The sequence below is a fragment of the Pseudomassariella vexata genome (genome assembly GCF_002105095.1).
Source record: "Pseudomassariella vexata strain CBS 129021 chromosome Unknown BCR38scaffold_5, whole genome shotgun sequence".
Lineage (NCBI taxonomy): Eukaryota > Fungi > Ascomycota > Sordariomycetes > Amphisphaeriales > Pseudomassariaceae > Pseudomassariella > Pseudomassariella vexata.
The window spans coordinates 2,971,483-2,991,372 of NW_024467960.1; the positions used below are offsets into that span (position 1 = coordinate 2,971,483).

General features: G+C 49.9%; 3 protein-coding genes and 1 non-coding gene across 4 annotated transcripts; 1 reads left to right on the plus strand and 3 right to left on the minus strand.

Moving 5' to 3' along the window:
- Positions 1-3,304: 3,304 nt before the first annotated feature.
- On the minus strand, positions 3,305-5,018 carry BCR38DRAFT_430868 (uncharacterized protein). Its single transcript, XM_040860067.1, has 2 exons — positions 4,830-5,018; positions 3,305-4,759 (listed from the first exon to the last, which is right to left on the minus strand). The coding sequence occupies exons 1-2, from the start codon at positions 4,840-4,842 to the stop codon at positions 3,438-3,440; spliced, it is 1,335 nt and encodes a 444-aa protein (XP_040717586.1). The 5' UTR covers positions 4,843-5,018; the 3' UTR covers positions 3,305-3,437.
- Positions 5,019-9,156: 4,138 nt separating this feature from the next.
- On the minus strand, positions 9,157-11,539 carry BCR38DRAFT_390502 (Six-hairpin glycosidase-like protein). The gene is made up of 11 exons (XM_040857555.1): positions 11,262-11,539; positions 11,061-11,198; positions 10,993-11,000; positions 10,760-10,896; positions 10,651-10,697; positions 10,563-10,591; positions 10,476-10,509; positions 10,313-10,400; positions 10,036-10,248; positions 9,621-9,972; positions 9,157-9,542 (listed from the first exon to the last, which is right to left on the minus strand). Exons 1-11 carry the CDS (start codon positions 11,493-11,495, stop codon positions 9,257-9,259), a joined length of 1,566 nt encoding a protein of 521 aa, XP_040717587.1. The 5' UTR covers positions 11,496-11,539; the 3' UTR covers positions 9,157-9,256.
- Positions 11,540-14,059: 2,520 nt separating this feature from the next.
- Positions 14,060-14,162, plus strand: BCR38DRAFT_t156. Its single transcript has one exon. It is a non-coding gene; the product is annotated as a tRNA-Thr (tRNA).
- Positions 14,163-15,062: 900 nt separating this feature from the next.
- Positions 15,063-18,535, minus strand: BCR38DRAFT_184729 (uncharacterized protein). Its single transcript, XM_040853959.1, has 4 exons — positions 18,328-18,535; positions 17,901-17,949; positions 15,471-16,892; positions 15,063-15,413 (listed from the first exon to the last, which is right to left on the minus strand). The coding sequence occupies exons 1-4, from the start codon at positions 18,358-18,360 to the stop codon at positions 15,382-15,384; spliced, it is 1,536 nt and encodes a 511-aa protein (XP_040717588.1). The 5' UTR covers positions 18,361-18,535; the 3' UTR covers positions 15,063-15,381.
- Positions 18,536-19,890: the final 1,355 nt, after the last annotated feature.

A 19,890-nucleotide genomic window follows, 5' to 3' on the forward strand; every position in this document is an offset into this window, starting at 1 on the left:
CCGCTCTTTGCCGTCGAGCTCGTTCCGTCAAGAACGCAGCGCAGGGGCTGGAGGTGGGGAGGTGAGATGGAATTGAATTAGATGCACGAGGAGCCGCCTGGGGAGACGAAAAGAGACGAGAGACCAGGATCAATGGCAATGGCCCTATTGTGCGAAGGATTTGATAATGGAATTGAAGAAACTGACCAGCACAGCACGCGCCATGAAGCAAACGAAGGCACACCTTGACTGTTGGAAGTTGCGTTGCAAAGTTGACGATGCAGGTAGTGGTGGCTGGGAGAACGTCGGCGCGGTACGGTACCCTTGGCGGACGAGTCGCAGTTGCGCTTAACTACTTCGTAGGTATGGGGCCGCTGATGCTGGTTGCTGTTTGCTGGTTGGCTGTTCGGAGCATTCTATACTGATTCGGCCAATGAGAACGCCACGGTTGCTTCCAATCGACCTGCTTACGACTGTAGAGCACCAGTTTAGCCGCGCGGCTCTTTCCGGCACTTGTTGCATGCGGCAACGGGGCTGCTAACGGTGCTGAAGTTCCCAACTGTGACGTGCTTTCTATGTTCCGCCTCAGGTTAACATTCTCTGCGGTCTGCACTTTTCTTTTGTACAATGCCCCAATACTTTTATCGCCAAGCCTTTTGTGATACTGCTTACTTACAGCACATTGTATGAATATTTCGGTGCTCAATGGCCCAGAAGGACTTCAATGGAGTGCTTATAGGCCCTTCGAGATTCTGCGGGAAACAGTTTGGGAAGACATGCAATACGGTAAATTTGACCATGTTTCACTATACGCAGCATAATTTCAGAGACGGCATTCAGAAACTGTATTCAGAAACTAGGATTATGACGACACCGAAGCATTTGATACTTCTTGAATACTCTGGATTCTCAACAGCATGATTGCTGCTTGGTCTTGCAAGGGTAATCGTAATTGTGAGACCCCCAATTGTGCAGTTACGGTTTTCAGGCGCGCAATCCTTGATGTCTTCCAATCCTCCGTATTGTACCAGCGTATTATCCGACAGATACTGTGTATTGCGGTGTCTAGCTACTCTAAGCTACGTACAGCTGATCCACCAATAGCAAACAACGGCCACTGCGCAGTGGTTGAGATTTGCGGGAGACGCGCCGGAGGATGAAAGTCCGCAGTCCATTTTCACTTCATGAACAAGAATCAATGAGAGTTCGTTTCGAATCTCAGCAGGAACATGAGGAAAGGTTAAGAGCCATCTGATACCCCAAGATCCAGTTTTATCTATTCGTCGTGTTCCTTGCCTCCCTGGCCGTCCAATTCGTCGACGGGTCTGCACACCCAGTACTATTACTTGCCCCGCCACGTCGCAGAGTGTGCCACGGGATCCGCAGTGCGATCTCCACTTATTCGGGCTTGACGATGGGTTACACTCCAAGGTTTGGTCCAAGTGCAAATTATCCTAGATGCGAGGTGACTTTCGCTTTGCGAGTAGTTGGCTTTTCACCTCGAGCTGTGGGCTACTACGATCCTCTGAGAAGGAAAGTAGCGTCCTATATACAGTGCTCGTGTATGTGACCCAGGTGGCACTGTCAATATAATCAGTGGTTTGGGCACCATGTCCGTTCATGCCCGTCATGTTATTGTTCCGGGTGATGTTACTATTGTCGAGTCCATCCGAGATATTGGCGCCTTTAAGACTCGGCCCAGCCGCTAAGGTAGGCGCGAGTGTTTCCAATACCGTGGCTCTAGCTGACTTGAAGCCAACTGGCGTAAATGGTGGAGGGTTCGGGTCGGGAGCCGTATGTACTGCTGGAATGACAAGAAATAGGAGAATATTTGCAAGTGTAAACTTTGGCTGAACAAGATTTTGTATGTCGCCGCGTTTCGCTTCAAATGTTGGCTGATGAAGTTGCTCTTTGCTAATTGGTTGTATTTTGTAGTTGGTTAGAAGATTGGTGTGACAAGGCAGTTGAAACGGTGGCGTGCGAATGCTAACACTATTGGACCTACGTAGTAGGCCTCGCCATCAGCACAAACGCCTGCAATTTGCAGCTCAATCTGAGTGGCTTAGTGTTGAGGTTAACGCCCTGGGAACAACCTGATAGACTAAGCCAGTGCGCTAGGAACCGACTGTCCCTCAAGTTGCCATTTTATTGATGCCAAAAGTGAATTGAACGTTTCCTCGGCTATTTGGGTCCGGATTGTGTTTTGGGTTTCCATACCAAGTCACTTGAATGAAGGACAGGCCAGATTGGGCACAAAATTGAAAGCAGGTTCTTTTCTTGGGGGCGGGTGGTAGGGGTTAAGTATGCTGATGGCCTCGAAACACATTTTCTAGTCATGTTAGGCTGTATATATGTTTGAAATGAAGGGACGACTGCTTACGTTTATTAATTACGTGGAAAAGAGGAACGACTGTACTTGAACATACGAGCAGGGTGTTGGGCGAAGCTTGAGAGGCTCAAGCTTATGAGCTGCAAAGGTATATGCTGAATTTGGTTAGATGTAGTGCTGTAGTCTCAGAGAAGGAAGTGATTATGGTGATTTTCAAGCTGTATTTATTATCGCTATGACTGTGGGATTGAGCGCCATATGTGTGCCTGAGGTGGTGCCTAAGGCAGTGAAATCGCTTGTGTAGATAAGGTCGGCACCTGCCTACCTACCTTAGATGTAACTTCTTACAGGACTCCGAGCAGTCAATACACACATCACACTGCGCATCGAGCATCGTAACCAATACAGGATCTGTACAGAGTCATCATCTGAGGGTTGAATCCCTCAATGACTGGCAAAATTAAACCATATGTAGAAGGCCTCTGTTCCGTGCTATCCTTGACCAGATGCCTACTTAATTCCGGATTGAAAATATAGGAGTATCTGGCTTGAACAAACGAATTTATTTGAGACCTCCACTCCAAGCAACACAATTTGACCCAGCCATTCGACCCTTGGGTGCATTTACTCGGCTTTTCGTTAAGTCAACTCAACGACAACGACAATTCTTCACAGTGAAGAATCAAATAATGGTTATGTGGAAGCTCCTTCTCCTTTGGGGGTTGTAGGAATAGCAGCATAATGGTATTATGGTATCATTTTGCTAGATTCCTGATGGTCCTTTCCCAGATGCTAAGGCATGCACACTGGAAGCTTCATCCATGCTGAACCACTTCAAGGACTGCCAGGCTCTGAATTTGAAAACCCGAATCATGGTGTCAACTCAGTCTTGGGGCGATGCACAGTAGAGATCTTGCACATAAGGATATGAATGGTAACATATGGGGTGCAGAGCGCACTTGGCTGGCTTGGAGTGATACGGAGCAAAGCAAACATTATCAGTAAGAAAATCAAAGTGATTTGTCATTCAAATTCTGACCTGTGTCAGGAACAAATCCATATGCGATTAGCATCGCTGTCTGGCCTTCTGAAGCTAGAGCACGGCGACAGCAATACCAGATATGCTATTTCAAGAGCCCATAGTTGGTGGCTGTGGAGCCTCTATTCCCCGCAGAAACTCATCCTGTTGCTGGGCTTCTTCGGGCACGAAGGCAGCAAAGTAGCGCACGAGGGCATCGTATGAACGATCCTTAAATAGCTGCAACACATGATCCCAGTGTTGATGGCCCGCCTGCGAAGGGTCATGAGTCAGGTACGTTGCAGCGCCATCAAATCGTTGGTCGAGCTCGCGTAGTCGCATCTCCTTACGCTCATCGAGCAGGCGATGCAGGTCCTCGGCCGTCTCGGCGACATTTGACACCTCGCAGACGTCGCGGTGGAAGGATTCGGGCTCTTGGATGGCGAAGGGAAAGGTGTTGTGTTGGGAGTGCAGCTCACGGAACAGCTCGTCCTGGCGCATACCAAACTTGGCGGCGGGCCAGCGCCACTTGCGCGCGACGTTGCGGATCGTTTTTTCGTCGAGCAGCTTGCCGCCGGCCATGTCAAGTGCCTCGCGCACACCACTGCCGTCGGGGTTGTCCTTACCGTTGATAAGGGCCTCAATCTGCTTGGGCGGGAGGCCCATCTGCACATGCATTGCGGTCCACTTGCGCACGCCGCTGCAGATCTTGGTAGAGTCGAGGTCCTCAAGGGGGTGGTTGTGCAGCTCGAAGCCGTCGACGGTGAAAATGCGGGTGCTGGGCATCAGGTTGGCCGTCATGCGAGCGGGACAGCCATAGCCCTTACGAATCTCGCGCTTGCGCTTGCCGGTGCTCTGGCTGGGAAGAGGCACCTTCTTGTGGTAGCGACATCTCCATTCGTAGTGCACAGTGCCGTCCTTCTTGGTGTAGGGGACGCGGCGCGGGGTCCAGATGTTGTCGATCCAAATCCAGAGCTCGTCCCACTGCTGCTTGGGCAGTGTCAGGGCGTTCTGGGAGATGTTGAAGAATTTGTGCCGCCACTCGATAATGTTGTCAGGCGGGGCACCGGCGATGCGCGTCGGCGGAGGCGCCATTGACGTGTACTTCTGGGTGCCAGGAATGCGGCCGTGAGTTACACCGAGACCGTCAGGACTCGACACCTCAGGCGATGCATCATGATCAGCAACTTGGTGGGCATCGTGGATAGCTTGTTGAAAATCTGACGTCGATGCAGCTGTGGGAAATTCCGGGTAGGGTAAGTGTGAGTGCGCGTGCGCATCATGTTGGTCCGTCGCGTCGGGCCTCGCAGGCGTCGTGTCCCACTGAGTGTCGAGCTCGAACCGTGGAGCTGCGTGGGAAGGTGACTGTGATGAGATCGGCGACGTGGTTTCGGCGTCGGCGAGGGCAGCTGCCTGCTGGAGGGCTTGCTGTGCTGTTCATGGTGGTGGACGTTAGCCATTGAAGCTGTCTCTGGGCTTGAATAAAGAAAAGTCGCCAGTCACCTTCTGGATCCATCGAATCAAAGGGGATTCTAGGCCCGCCCCTTTCGGACGTGGATTGGCAAGACTGGAAGAATGTGGTAGTGGAAGCCCCTTCTTCTTTAATCGTGTCCACAAACGACGGGGTCTTTGGGAGCCTCGGAAGCTATATGCATGATTGAAGGCGCCTGAGCCTCCACCACATGGCAAAGTTGCGGGGTCCTAGCACGTCGGGTGGTTGCAGCTGGCCGTTACTTCGGAATGACAACTCGTTTCAGGACTTCTAGTTCAGGCCTTGACTTCGTTGCTACTGTAGGACCTCAAGACTTCACGTTGATACGTCTGCGGAACTAGTCAGCCCATATATCTTCTAACGCTTGTTGTTCAAATGCTTAAGGGAGGCGAAAGTGAAAATCAAAGTTGCAACCTTACCTCGAGGCATCCAGGGGGGTCAGCACCAAAGTCAACATCCTCAATCTGGACAGCCAGAGCGTCGCCGCTCCAAGCCCCAAAGTGCAAAGTTCAAACGGATGTGGCATTATGGATAAGAGAACGGTGCCATGCAGCAACTTCAATTACTGCATACCAACCACAACTTGGGTGCAATGTGATCCAGCCAACGCCATATACACAACTGCAGTGGGCGAATGTGGCGTTAGGTATGGAGGGATACAAGGCACGGATTGTAGTATTTGGGCATCCACCGGGGGCCAAACTGGGATTGGTCTCCCATGCACGTTCATAATACCAAAACAGTACCCAATACTCGGGATCTAACAGCACCAGCGAGCGAGGGGCGGTGCAATTGCAGTGTTTTCAATGTCAGCAACGCTAAAGTCAAATGAGTGTCACGAGAACATGAAGTATGCGAACAGTCGAATAACATGGTATACCCCGAGGTCTCTCTGTAATAAAGCGCTATAAGTAGCGCTATAATTACTTCATTGTTTCACCTTTTGGGAGACCGTTTATTCCCACCGTTCAAGTATTACCTATGAGATCATCCCCAAAAGTCACAAACCAGGTAAAGGTATTGCAGTGACGTTCGTTACCTAGATAATCTGAGATGAACGCGATCTCACGGCTATGCCTTCTATTCAGAATCTTTCTTTATAAGCTTTGTCAGTAACTTCAACTTACCAAGACTAAATCTTGCCAGTATGTCAATCGTACATCCCCTTCGGTATTCAAAACCGAGAGAATCACTGTGAAGTGGAGGCTGGTTATCAAAACCGGCCTGTAGGCCTTACACCTCTTCGCATATTCAAACATAGATAAATCCATCGTTTTACACACACCAACTAACCTTTTCAGGCGCGTAGGCCTCCGTATCTTATCCAATCCATATTGTGCCGGCATATTATCTGACAGTCACCATTTGCCTGCTGCGCCTTGATTTATGATTTGCTTAACGATAGAAATTTACAAATATTTATTTTGCGAGGTAGAAGTTACTTTTGCCAGTTAGGGCCTCTCGACATTTAGGCCATAACAACACAGGAATCTGACATTCAGGTCTGGCTAGTACGCAACGTGAGGCAGAATTAATGGGAAATTGCATAGTGCTATTTACCTTCTGTTCGAAAAGCTTGCCACAAATCAACAGAAAACCGACAACTATGCACCGTGTTAACTTTACGTGCCCCCTTCACGAGGTAAAGCCTCACAGGCGATCGCTTACTCGCTAGACTTGATAGATACTTACTCTAAGTACCGTCGGTCACTAGTGCTTTTTTGATGAGTTGGTGCGGAAAGAATTTACCAGGATAGTTGTGGTCATTGGTTGGGGATGGGCAACCAGAATTGCATTGATGAAGATGAAACTCTTTTCGGACTCGTTGAGTGCAAATAGTGTTGCATTGAATTGAAATAGGCTCTCCGGCTAACGTCCCACACGCACATCCGGGACACCCCCACATGTGGGACGCCCTAAAAATGATGCTGTATATTATAACCATTGACTTCAACCTTTTTTTACACTTATTCTGATGCGACTACAATACAGCTTTCACCGTCACTAGGGTTTTCAGACTCGCTAGACTCATCTGTACTATCCTCAATTTCACCAGCCTCGATTTGAGCCTTCCGAATAGCCTTGATATTAGTAAACTTCGAATTAGGGCTCATCTTGACCTTCCTCCGCTTCCTAGCCCTACTAGCCTCAAGCGCTGCCTCTAGTGCCTCAATATTTCGCTGTGCGACAGCTAACTGGTAGTCCTTCTCATCAAAGCCCTTTTGAACTTTCCGAAAGAGTAGCCGCTGGGTATTTGGATCACTATCAAGCTTGCTGAATAAGCTGAGTTGATCTTGGAGCTCATCTCTCCTCTTAGGCGTTGACCAGGCTACTGCTGATGTCTCTAACGCCCAGTCCTGACTACTATAGTGCCCTTTGCAAGTCTGACTAGGCTGTTTGATTGGTGCTGACGTATTCTCAAGGAGCAGGGAGCTCATAAAGGGTCTAGCTATGCTCGAAGGCCAGAGACCAGTATATTTCCATCCACTGATAATGTTCTTGACGGTCAATGCTGCTAGACGTGCCTTTCTATAGCAGAGGAGAAAGTTTCTCTTCCCTACGACAGTAGTAGTATCCCATTGATTAAGGTAACCAAGCTCTTTCTTATAGGCTGCCTTGAGGGGTCCAAAGACTGACTGATCGAGAGGCTGGAGAACATGGGATGTGTGTGGCGGCAAGAAAAGCAAGTGTATCTTGTTTATGAAGCAGAGGTACATAAACTCTGTCGTTTCGTGGCTACTATGCCCATCTCGGATAAGTAACCTAGTCTCTTCAGGGTCCTTTGGTTGAGTCAAAGGAATAAAGATCTTTTGTAGCCACTCAATAGCCGTAGAGTCTGACGTCCACCCATTCTCTGTTGCTGTAAACCTCCAGGCTTCGTATGGAGTCAAGTCCAGAGGAAACCACTGCTGCTGGACAGACTTCCCCTTGCATATCACAAGTGGGGGTAGTGCAGTACCAGTCGCAGAGATACACTCTATAAGAGATGTCCAAGCTCGAGATCCAGGCTGTTTCTTCCGTATAGAACGAGTCTCAGATGATCCTAGAACAAGACTATTTGATCCTCTACCTTCTAGAATACTTGTATCATCCATATTGTATCGATTAGAGGCCTTAATAGCTTTGATCTCAGGGATAGCGAGGTATTTAAACCATTACCTGATTATATTAGCTGAGGCTCCATTAATACGCTGGGAATCGATAGCTCTGCTTCTCTGGACCTTGACTGAAGGGTTCCTCTTGATAAAAGCCTGGATCCAGTTCTTTCCAAGTGGTTCGGTGTCTCCGTGGATCTGTAGGATACGCTCGGCGAAGTCTTTGAGCTGTTGATGGGTTGGTGGGAGGCCTAGGGCAGCCTGGATTCGAACCCATTCAGCCAGATGGGATTCCTGGGCTGGAGAGAGCCTCTGGTAGTCAGCGAAGGCTATATCTCTTGACTGGGCTCCCTGAATCCGTCGTGAAAGAGTAGACCATGGGACACCATGCTCATATGCTGCTTTTCGGAGGCTTTGACCGGTAGCTATTGCTTGAAGAGTGTGAAGGTCAACCCTCGCAGACTCACTACAACCAGGTGACTTACAGCTGGAACACCTGCCATGGCAGTGTCAGATGGGAAGCCAATCATAACCCTTGTAGGAGCCCCGCCAAGCGTGGATGACTTAGTCGCGCTCCCTCAAACCTAAGTTGTCATCTTCTTTCCTTCGCTCCTTAGAGTAGAATCTTCGTCGATAGCACCTAATCGAGGTCTCTACCAATGCGATGCAACCCAGGTCGTGACAAAGAGCTCGATAAATATCATCTTCGGTATATTGATTCATATTAGTGTAAAGAAGACGTACGTAAAATTTTGTAACGATTGAATCGATATTGGTAAAGATAAAAGAGGTTGAAGTTAGAGGCTAGCGGTGTTGATAAGGCATTTTTGGGTGTCCCACATGTGGGGGTGTCCCGGATGTGGGTGTGGGACGTTAAGCATAAACTTACTATAGTTACTGATTGCTACTCTCCTTCGTAACCTCAATCGAATTCAAGTCTAGCATGTTGAGGTTTTCGTTGCATTATATTAAACATCAACTGCTACGTTTCCTTTCATTAATTTCTTCCAGAAAAGAAAGGGTAACGATTTTTCTTTCTAATGCCGTATACCTTAGAAGGTGACTGTAACGTTAAGGTATGGATTCATGATGCAGAGGTTTGACGAGTAGCATCACGTCGGCCACATGAGAGAGTATCCAAGAGCATACTGGGGCGACATAGCGCGGAACTGGAAGATATTTATGGGTCGATGGACAATACTCCATTTGGTTTTCTTCTTTTTTTTCTTTTTTTTATTACTTTCCTGTGTCCTCCCGCATGAAACTCAAATAAGTCGTAATCAATCATATCAATTTACTTGAACTCACACCCCTTCTCAACTGTTGCTCCTTGTTCAGCCAGCTCAGCTACCAACCACGTACGGAACCGCGTCATTAAGAATCAATCCCGGCTTTCTCTCGGCCAAATCCAGAACCATTTCGGCAAAGTAGCTGTTCGCCCAAGCAAACCACGGACGTGTGTAGACGCTCGAGTTGTAAATGTGGATGCTTTCGTGAATGAGACCGAGCCCTCCCGTGTTGTTCATAAGAAGCGACAGCCGGCTCGTGATCTCGTCGTCGTCGTCGGTGCCGTAGATGGCTGATATCTGCGACATGGGCCAGGGGTACGTCGCGTTGACGTGCGGACCTCTACATAAGTTCATAATCAGTTAGACGCCTTGTGCCTCAAGTCATCCAGTCGCTGAGAGTGGGGCTACACAAACTTACCCGATACCGCTGAAGTTCTGCCCAACTGCGTAATAGGGATTCGCCCTCGAGAACATGGCCTCTTTCGTCCTGACGTACGTCGAATCGCTTTTGTCCAAGAACCCCAGGTAAGGCAGTGATATTAAACTAGGGACATTGGCATCGTCCATCAAGTATTGCCCGCTGTAGCCATTGGTCTCGTACGCGAAGACTCCACCCGAACTGATGGTGTGGTTCCATACGGCTTGGCTGATGATGTGAGAATACTGTCGGGCTTGGCTTGAAACTTCTTGGAGGGTGCCGATCTGATCCAGCGTGTCGGCCAAGTAAGCCAGCTCGACCGACATCATGGCATTGTCAGACGTGATGAAGTCTGGAGCAAGGTTTCTTGTCAGCCATTTTGCTCCAGTGCAGTAAGCAGGTGATGGGCACATACTGAAGACGCATATATCGTCCGATGGCCGGTGGCTGGAGGCTACTAGCCCGTTTGCCAGCTTGGGTTCTCCGTTTCCTCCGTTCTTCACGGGAGAGGAGAGAGAGCCGGCAGTCCCTGTCCAGTTGTAGTAACTCACAAAGTCCCAGTCCGGGCCCCAAGAGCTCTGGGACTGGTCGTGTATAAGGGTCATAACGGAGCTGATGGCCGATTCCCCTTGTTGTAGTCAGCCAAGCCATCATAAATATGACGGTCCAGAAGCAGCGTTGTTTTGGCTCACAATTGTCATTTATGAAGGAGGAATCGTTGGTGTTGGCGTAATAGGATCTGGAGATTTTCAGGAAAGCTGAGAGCGAGTCCAGTTCATACTGTAACCACGTTGCTTGTCAACCTTTTCATTTCCAGGCCGGTTTCATGGTCATGATGCTGCGACTTGGACGCACCTTGCATTCGAAGACTGTCTGATTGTCCACTGGTCTGTGAGACAGGATTAAAAGCAGCTCGTGTGAGAAATGCATATATACACATACGGGTGGATTGTGACACCAGTCGCATAGTCCTATCATCGTATTAGTTAAGTTACAGCGGTACTCAAGCAGACATGTTTGTACTACTTACATTGACGCTGGGAGCGAGTCCGCTCTCGGGCGGTGGCTGGAAAGAACCTGTATTTCTTGCCTCAACGACCAGCCCGTATGATCACTCCAAGACCAAATACAATACTCACCACAATATGGATATTCAGCTATGTAGCGCGACTCTGTGTTTATGACAGCCTTGACCAGAGCCTGAAGGTCGGGGTCCTGCGGCAGCAACTTGTACAGGTGCGCGAACTGGTTTCCGGTGTCACGGAGCCATTGAGCACTGCGGTGCACGTAAAATCAGTGAATTTTACTAGACCGCAATGTACTAAATTCGCTCATGTAACAAGTGGGAGATCATGGAACATGGAAGACTGACGTGATGTCCTGGGCAAGAAAGAATAATGTCAGCAGGTTGACTCGGCCAAAGCAACGAGACCGACTCACTCCAGTGATGATGAAGGCTAGATTCAGATCCGTATCAAAGTACTTGACTGTGGTATCCAAAGTCGAGGCAAACGTATTTGCAAACAGCTGAGCGAGGTCGGGGTTCTTTAGCCGAGCCTGCATATCAGTGATAACTTTCTGCCGCTTGCGGTCAGTTTTACGCAATAACTTAGAGTCTGAAATCTAGAGTCTGGGACCTACCTCCACGGCCGTGCTGTTGAAAGTCCTGCACTCCGGGCTGGGTCTCATGTTGGGAAGTCCAAGGGGCCCGGCTGAGTACGGCTCGTGGGCTATCTGCGCATACTCGGTATAGTCGGGGCATGTGGATGGTGTCCTGATCTGCGCTGTATAGTCTTGCCATCTGACCTGCGCCTGAGCTTGTACATGAAAGCCTGCAGCTGCCACGATACAGTGACGTATAGAAAATACTGGCATGGTTTGGCGATATTCTACTGTTTCTTGATTATATTGGCCCAAATTCGAAACAGCCCGCGCTCTGGGAAAAGGTACTCCAGGTGGGCAGATGAATGCGGGGAAGTGGGGTGAGGACAGTCTGTCTGTCTGCCAACCACGAAACAGAATTTATAGAAGTATCTCAAAGTCATCAGCTTCTACTTCGCAAGCTAAGGTAGTCATATCATGCCGGCATCGGTGTGGATCCAGAGTTACTTGCGTGTCGACAATATCTGTTTCTATTCTACCCACGGCGCAGACACGACAATCATCCATCAATACAGCATGAACTAACCTTACCTCCTGCACAGCAAGTTCGACTCTGCTTGAGATGCCTTAATTCCATTTAAATGACGGTTTAATACAGCGCATAAACGACGCGGGGTTGCATTCAGATGCCAAAGCCTCATTATGGGCATAAGGAGTCGTTGAAAGACTAGTCGAGGGTGACATGTATGCGTATCCCAGCATGGCCGTCTCGGGGGTTCCTAACATGTTTGACACCTAAGGAACCCAGACTACCTTGGCCCTTGGAAATGGACCCGCTCATGCTGAGGTTCAGGGCGACTACGTGCTGGAGGCCGTGAATCACATGCGGCAAAAGGGGCTCAGAAAGATGTTGGTCCTGGGGAATACTGTGGTATTGTGATGGATTCCTTCGGGCGACACATTAAACACTATCACCGAACTCTTCATCTAACATATTGATCTGACATGAATCACATTATCGTGGGACGTGCTCAGAGCCAGCCTTGTGGGCTGAATCGAGCGGAGTATTGGCATTTCGCAGGGCATCTGCAGCTAACAGAGAACCAGACTGGTCTTTAAGCCCTGCAGTTAGGCTATCCATCTAAAGGAAGCCATACTCTTAGCAAGCCATGAAAATATGCCAGGCTATCGAGAGCAGAACAAAGCGTACAGTATCAATTGCAAAAGGAAAAAAAAAGGAAGACACGGTACACGATTCTATGTTGCGCAACCATCAGGAGAAGCCGCAGCAGACGTGGCAGATTATGAAAATGCTTAGACCAACCTCGTCGAGACACATAGGCAGAAGCATGTGGATTTTTAATCCCTAGCCAATAGAATAGTATAGCGGTAACTTACCTGAAATTGATTGATTGGTGCAAGTTACATGATACTCATCATACAGCCAGACCTTTCCTGGATATGTAGAAGAACATGAAAATTGTATGCCCAAATGCAATAACGAACTTGCAAGCATCGTACTTATGCTGGAAGGGATTCGATGCTACCTTAAATCGTATAAAACTCTGGTCATCAGAAGCCTGCTGTCAGCTTGAGCATGCGTTGATCCCACGTATGTATCAGGCTCTCAATCGCGTGAATCCCACATACCTTCTGGTAGTTATTTGTAACCCTTCTCGGTTAACTTGATATTTCAACTGAAAATGGGAAGATCCCAAAGGTACCAGAGATGCCACCAAAAGATATGTGGTAGACTGGTTAATGGTCTTCCCTGCGATGATCCTAGTTGCTATAAAACTTGGAATCACGACCCCGACGTTATCCACGAATGGCGGTCAAACCAGAAATCAAATCAAGATTGCCGAATTTCAAAGCCATACCGCTACTTTGAAGAGGGTGCATGCATCTATAAACACCCAGATCACGAACTGACGGCCGCAGACCAACTTCGGATCCTCACAATGAGTGGCCTCCACTTGGAACACACCATCGAGCTCGCCAGTCTGGCTTGGTCTGGGAATTCCATTATTACGAAAAAAGGAGCTATCGAGCTTCAACATGCTCTTCGATGTCACTCTTTTGCTATCGCGCTGCGTCGAATACATGGAGCTGGAGACCAAAAAGTGCTGCGGCCGCGGCTTCAAGCAGATGAGTTGTACGTTTGACACAGAACTGCGAGATAGTGTCAGTCATCACCGGGTCCACTTCTACGAGTTCGGTGGCTTCGAATGTCTGGTGCAGTCCGAGAGGATTATCCCAACGGTGATGGTCCGAGCCCTTTTCGCATCCGGCCATACGGTCATCACATACCTTCAGAGTGTCTCCTTGAAATAAAGACACGGCACAATAAGTGCCCGCAGCTGTTTTCTCATCTCCCACAACTGTATTTCAGTAGGCAAACTCGTCTCCTCATAGCCCAGTACGACAATAAACGGGTATTCCTACTGACAGGACCAAAAACTACAAAGACCTATTCGATGACCCGATCAACTCGGTGGAAGTGGTAAGGCAAGATGATCTTTGGAAGATTGCGAGCCTTTTGAAGGAGCTCATACACCTCGCGAGGGAACTGGCTGAAGCCCAAAGTAGCAATACTGCGGCTGTCGTGTATGAGCCCGATGGACAGTAACGTCACACACCCACATCCGAGACACCCCCATAACGTACCACCCCCAGTACCCGGCCACCCCCAGAACCCGGCCACCACTTAATTTCGCTACGTCAACCACAACAACTACAACAACAAATTCAATTATCTCCATCAATTTTTGTGCCTTGGACTTCGTTATTGGTGCTTTTTGACCATGGAAGCGCAAGAAACTCGAATATTAAACGCGGTCGGCTGGTGTAGTTGGTCACTTCGCTGGTAGATAAGTCCCGATTTGAGCCTCGCCCACTTGGGTCGGTGACGAGTCGCGGGTTCGAATCCCGCAGCTGACACACAAGGGGGTTTAGTCAACCCTTACGGCGCGCTGCCCACCTTGTTGACTTCGCCTACCTAGCGATAATAGGGAGATTGGTGCAGTTTAGGATTACGAGCATCCTAGCCAGTCGACCGTCAAGCACTACGTCGGCGGAATATAACTCGACAGCCGGTCCAGAATTCGAATCGTTAATCCGACCCCTTATCGGACCTCGCCTATCCGATAACGCTCGTCGGCGAACCCGTCCCCTCACGATAGAAGGCGCGCAGCACGCCCTCTCGCCGCGATTCATGCGAGCGTCTAGACCACGTTACGGTCTATCCACTTGAGCGTATGGTTGAGATGTATACGCTCGACGAGAACCCCAATTAGCAGATACTATGACTTGTCGCGACAAAAAATAGTCGAGCATCTTCTGCACATCAGCAGCATCCCACCCCTGAGGACGAATTTAAGTGCCACATTACCACGCTTATCGGTAGTTCAGGCAGGGGTTGTAGCACAGACTTAGGGAGGGACAGGAAGTTTAGTAGTCGTTTGGCTACAAGTTTACCTGTATAACCGCCCGACGCGGCTTAAGGGCCCGCTATATCATCTATAGCCCCTTAAGGGAGTACTTGTAGAGGTACCGAGGGTTAACACCTACGGCGTATTTAATATTTTTTTATTAAACGCGATTAAGGCTTACCGCGATGGCCAAATCAGCAGCGTTCGCCAAGCCGCCATATCCTTCAAGGTCCCCAGATCAACACTTCAAGACCGAATCAACAACGTTCCTACCAGAAAGACCGCCCACGAACACCAACAACGCCTCACAGTTAAAGAGGAAGACTCTATCGCTAAGTCAGCCCGCTTGATGGCGTCCTGGGGGTGGCCTATGACGATTACCGCTATCCGCGCCTTCGCAACCAATCTCCTTGAGTCCAAGGGCGACCACGAACCCTTAGGGGGCAATTGGCATGACTCTTTTTTTGCTAGACATATCGATTTGGTTATTAAGAAGTCCCGGGGACTGGACCAAGTCCGACGAGAAGCCCTGACGCCCGAGATTATTAACGAATGGTTCGCTTTATACCACGCCACCAAGCTCAAATACGGAGTGGCCGACGAGGATGAATACAATATGGATGAGAAGGGATTGATGAAGGGTATTGGGGACAACGCTAAGGTAGTCCTTGATCGATTTGATCCGTTGGCCTTCTCAAATCAGCCTGGCGATCGATCTTGGGTCTCGATTATCGAGTGTATTGGTGTGGCGTTATCGTACCTGTATTCTAGTTTAATACTCGATCTACGGAGGTCAGGTTCGACGGCACCAACTTACCTGACAGTGTGTCATTCAAATTCAACAGAGTATTCCGCAACGATTGGGTATCTTTATGTGAAGGCCCAAGCAGTGCTTGAAGACTGGTATAAGCTCGTTCATACAATCTTTTAGCCTCAGCTGCCTTACCCTGAACAGATAGTAAGGCTCCTAGATTCTGTGCAGTATTGATTGCTCGCCGATATCTAATATCATTCGGTGGACCTGTAGTTTTCTCGTACCCTTGAAGCGCCCGCAGATACATGTCCTCCGCCTCTTGCAGCTTGCCTTGGTCGGCGTAAAGGAGACCTAGGTTGTTAACCGTGTCTAGTGTTGACGTATGATCGGGTCCCCACGCCTTCTCCTTCCCTTGAAGCGCCCGCAGATACATGTCCTCCGCCTCTTGCAGCTTGCCTTGGTCGGCGTAAAGGAGACCTAGGTTGTTAACCGTAGAGAGTGTTGACGTATGATCGGGTCCCCACGCCTTCTCGTACCCTTGAAGCGCCCGCAGATACATGTCCTCCGCCTCTTGCAGCTTGCCTTGGTCGGCGTAAAGGAGACCTAGGTTGTTAACCGTGTCTAGTGTTGACGTATGATCGGGTCCCCACGCCTTCTCCTTCCCTTGAAGCGCCCGCAGATACATGTCCTCCGCCTCTTGCAGCTTGCCTTGGTCGGCGTAAAGGAGACCTAGGTTGTTAACCGTAGAGAGTGTTGACGTATGATCGGGTCCCCACGCCTTCTCGTACCCTTGAAGCGCCCGCAGATACATGTCCTCCGCCTCTTGCAGCTTGCCTTGGTCGGCGTAAAGGAGACCTAGGTTGTTAACCGTGTCTAGTGTTGACGTATGATCGGGTCCCCACGCCTTCTCCTTCCCTTGAAGCGCCCGCAGATACATGTCCTCCGCCTCTTGCAGCTTGCCTTGGTCGGCGTAAAGGAGACCTAGGTTGTTAACCGTAGAGAGTGTTGACGTATGATCGGGTCCCCACGCCTTCTCGTACCCTTGAAGCGCCCGCAGATACATGTCCTCCGCCTCTTGCAGCTTGCCTTGGTCGGCGTAAAGGAGACCTAGGTTGTTAACCGTAGAGAGTGTTGACGTATGATCGGGTCCCCACGCCTTCTCCTTCCCTTGAAGCGCCCGCAGATACATGTCCTCCGCCTCTTGCAGCTTGCCTTGGTTTTTGTAAAGGTTCCCTAGGTTGTTAACCGTAGAGAGTGTTGACGTATGATCGGGTCCCCACGCCTTCTCCTTCCCTTGAAGCGCCCGCAGATACATGTCCTCCGCCTCTTGCAGCTTGCCTTGGTCGGCGTAAAGGTTCCCTAGGTTGTTAACCGTGTCTAGTGTTGACGTATGATCGGGTCCCCACGCCTTCTCCTTCCCTTGAAGCGCCCGCAGATACATGTCCTCCGCCTCTTGCAGCTTGCCTTGGTCGGCGTAAAGGAGACCTAGGTTGTTAACCGTAGAGAGTGTTGACGTATGATCGGGTCCCCACGCCTTCTCGTACCCTTGAAGCGCCCGCAGATACATGTCCTCCGCCTCTTGCAGCTTGCCTTGGTCGGCGTAAAGGAGACCTAGGTTGTTAACCGTAGAGAGTGTTGACGTATGATCGGGTCCCCACGCCTTCTCCTTCCCTTGAAGCGCCCGCAGATACATGTCCTCCGCCTCTTGCAGCTTGCCTTGGTCGGCGTAAAGGAGACCTAGGTTGTTAACCGTAGAGAGTGTTGACGTATGATCGGGTCCCCACGCCTTCTCCTTCCCTTGAAGCGCCCGCAGATACATGTCCTCCGCCTCTTGCAGCTTGCCTTGGTCGGCGTAAAGGAGACCTAGGTTGTTAACCGTAGAGAGTGTTGACGTATGATCGGGTCCCCATGCCTTCTCGTACCCTTGAAGCGCCCGCAGATACATGTCCTCCGCCTCTTGCAGCTTGCCTTGGTTTTTGTAAAGGTTCCCTAGGTTGTTAACCGTGTCTAGTGTTGACGTATGATCGGGTCCCCACGCCTTCTCCTTCCCTTGAAGCGCCCGCAGATACATGTCCTCCGCCTCTTGCAGCTTGCCTTGGTTTTTGTAAAGGTTCCCTAGGTTGTTAACCGTGTCTAGTGTTGACGTATGATCGGGTCCCCACGCCTTCTCGTACCCTTGAAGCGCCCGCAGATACATGTCCTCCGCCTCTTGCAGCTTGCCTTGGTCGGCGTAAAGGAGACCTAGGTTGTTAACCGTAGAGAGTGTTGACGTATGATCGGGTCCCCACGCCTTCTCCTTCCCTTGAAGCGCCCGCAGATACATGTCCTCCGCCTCTTGCAGCTTGCCTTGGTCGGCGTAAAGGAGACCTAGGTTGTTAACCGTAGAGAGTGTTGACGTATGATCGGGTCCCCACGCCTTCTCCTTCCCTTGAAGCGCCCGCAGATACATGTCCTCCGCCTCTTGCAGCTTGCCTTGGTCGGCGTAAAGGAGACCTAGGTTGTTAACCGTGTCTAGTGTTGACGTATGATCGGGTCCCCACGCCTTCTCCTTCCCTTGAAGCGCCCGCAGATACATGTCCTCCGCCTCTTGCAGCTTGCCTTGGTCGGCGTAAAGGAGACCTAGGTTGTTAACCGTAGAGAGTGTTGACGTATGATCGGGTCCCCACGCCTTCTCGTACCCTTGAAGCGCCCGCAGATACATGTCCTCCGCCTCTTGCAGCTTGCCTTGGTTTTTGTAAAGGTTCCCTAGGTTGTTAACCGTGTCTAGTGTTGACGTATGATCGGGTCCCCACGCCTTCTCGTACCCTTGAAGCGCCCGCAGATACATGTCCTCCGCCTCTTGCAGCTTGCCTTGGTTTTTGTAAAGGTTCCCTAGGTTGTTAACCGTGTCTAGTGTTGACGTATGATCGGGTCCCCATGCCTTCTCGTACCCTTGAAGCGCCCGCAGATACATGTCCTCCGCCTCTTGCAGCTTGCCTTGGTCGGCGTAAAGGTTCCCTAGGTTGTTAACCGTAGAGAGTGTTGACGTATGATCGGGTCCCCACGCCTTCTCGTTCCCTTGAAGCGCCCGGCAGATACATGTCCTCCGCCTCTTGCAGCTTGCCTTGGTCGGCGTAAAGGAGACCTAGATTGTGAAAAGCCCAATATAAGTCTTGATCGCTGTCTTGAATTGTGGCGCAACACTTTGTCGCATGTGATAGAAGTCGCCTTTGAAGCAGCCAGAACTGAGGCTCGTCTTGTGATGGGACGCGTGCAGCTACGCAGTCTAACGCAAGCTTAGCTAAACTGATGTCCCAATATTCATTCAATGCGTGGATGGTCCAAGTGTGTACGCAGGTGTGAATGCTGTATCCCGTGATCCGAATAGGTCTTGTGTCAACATGTGCATTTCGGCAAGCCCATAGTCATGCAGTGTGCCTATAGCGCAATTAAATTGCAATTCATCAGCCAACTCGTATATCCACGGCGGACCATCTTTATCGTTAGGCTGTAGAAGTTCGAACCATATGTCATCGTTGTCAAAATATGCCCACCATCGGAGTAAATGGGCTGCGAGTGGGTTTTGTTCCTGGACTTGCTCGTATGAGAGCTGCCACGTTGAGCAGAGTGTGCGATCTTGGTAAGAACCCAGGCTTGGGGTACTTGTATGAAGTCTTGCCCATGATTCTCTATAAAGGCGAAGATAGTCACCGAAGCCGATTGTAACGCGCCTTAGGTATGCTCCAGCCGTGGCAAGGGCAAGAGGAAGCCCGTCAAGTTCCTCCACAAGCTTTCTAACATCTATATCTGTGGCAATGATTAGGGGAGCTCTGCTTAGCTGTGAGAATCTTACCATGTTCCAAGCTGGATCGACCTGAAGTCGTCGAGAGGATTTCCAGGCTGTCCTCTATTGACTCAAGCTTTCTCGTTCGAATCGAATGACCTAGACTGATCTGCGACGATCGTGATGTGATGATGATCGAGCCTTGGTACGCTTCGGGAAGATAGCGGTGGATATCAATTGCAGCATTATCCGTGGGGTGGGCTATTTTCGGGTTGTCATAATTGTCGTATACAATAAGCCACCTAGTATTGCCTGGCAGGCTGAGCCAGGTCTTGACAGCATCGGCTACCTCTTCGTGATTCTGCTGTAGGTTTGGAGCACATAAACGGCTAGCATCGGGATGTTGCTGCAAGATTTGCCGCGCAACTTTGCTGAAGCTTTGTTGGATAGAGGCTTCGTCCTTAATGTTTAACCAGAATATAGCGGAATATTCATCTCGGTACCGCTTTGTGTATGCGACGGCGAGCTGTGTCTTACCAATGCCACCAAGACCGTGGAGAACAACGACCCGACGGCTTCCATCCGAGTTTAGTGTTCTGCGCATCTCTGCCAACTCCCTCTCTCTTGCGACGAAATGTTGGACCTCAGGAACTCCGGACAGACTGAAGGTAACGGAGAAGTCGTTCGTGACGATTCCTAACGCTGTTAGTCTCCAAGCGT

Bases quoted from the DNA above. Each gene is read 5' to 3' on its own strand.
- BCR38DRAFT_184729 (XM_040853959.1), bottom strand. From the start codon at position 18,360: ATGTATCTGCGGGCGCTTCAAGGGTACGAGAAG. The intron at 17,950-18,327 runs GCATGGGGACCC...GGGAAGGAGAAG, and splicing joins CGCTTCAAGGGTACGAGAAG to GCGTGGGGACCCGATCATAC. The intron at 15,414-15,470 runs GTAAGTTGGTGC...ACTAGAATACAG, and splicing joins TTTGAATGACACACTGTCAG to GTACGATAACGCCACACCAA.
- BCR38DRAFT_390502 (XM_040857555.1), bottom strand. From the start codon at position 11,495: ATGCCAGTATTTTCTATACGTCACTGTATCGTGGCAGCTGCAGGCTTT. The intron at 11,199-11,261 runs GTAGGTCCCAGA...CGCAAGCGGCAG, and splicing joins TCAACAGCACGGCCGTGGAG to AAAGTTATCACTGATATGCA. The intron at 9,543-9,620 runs GTAAGTTTGTGT...GAACTTATGTAG, and splicing joins CAGAACTTCAGCGGTATCGG to AGGTCCGCACGTCAACGCGA.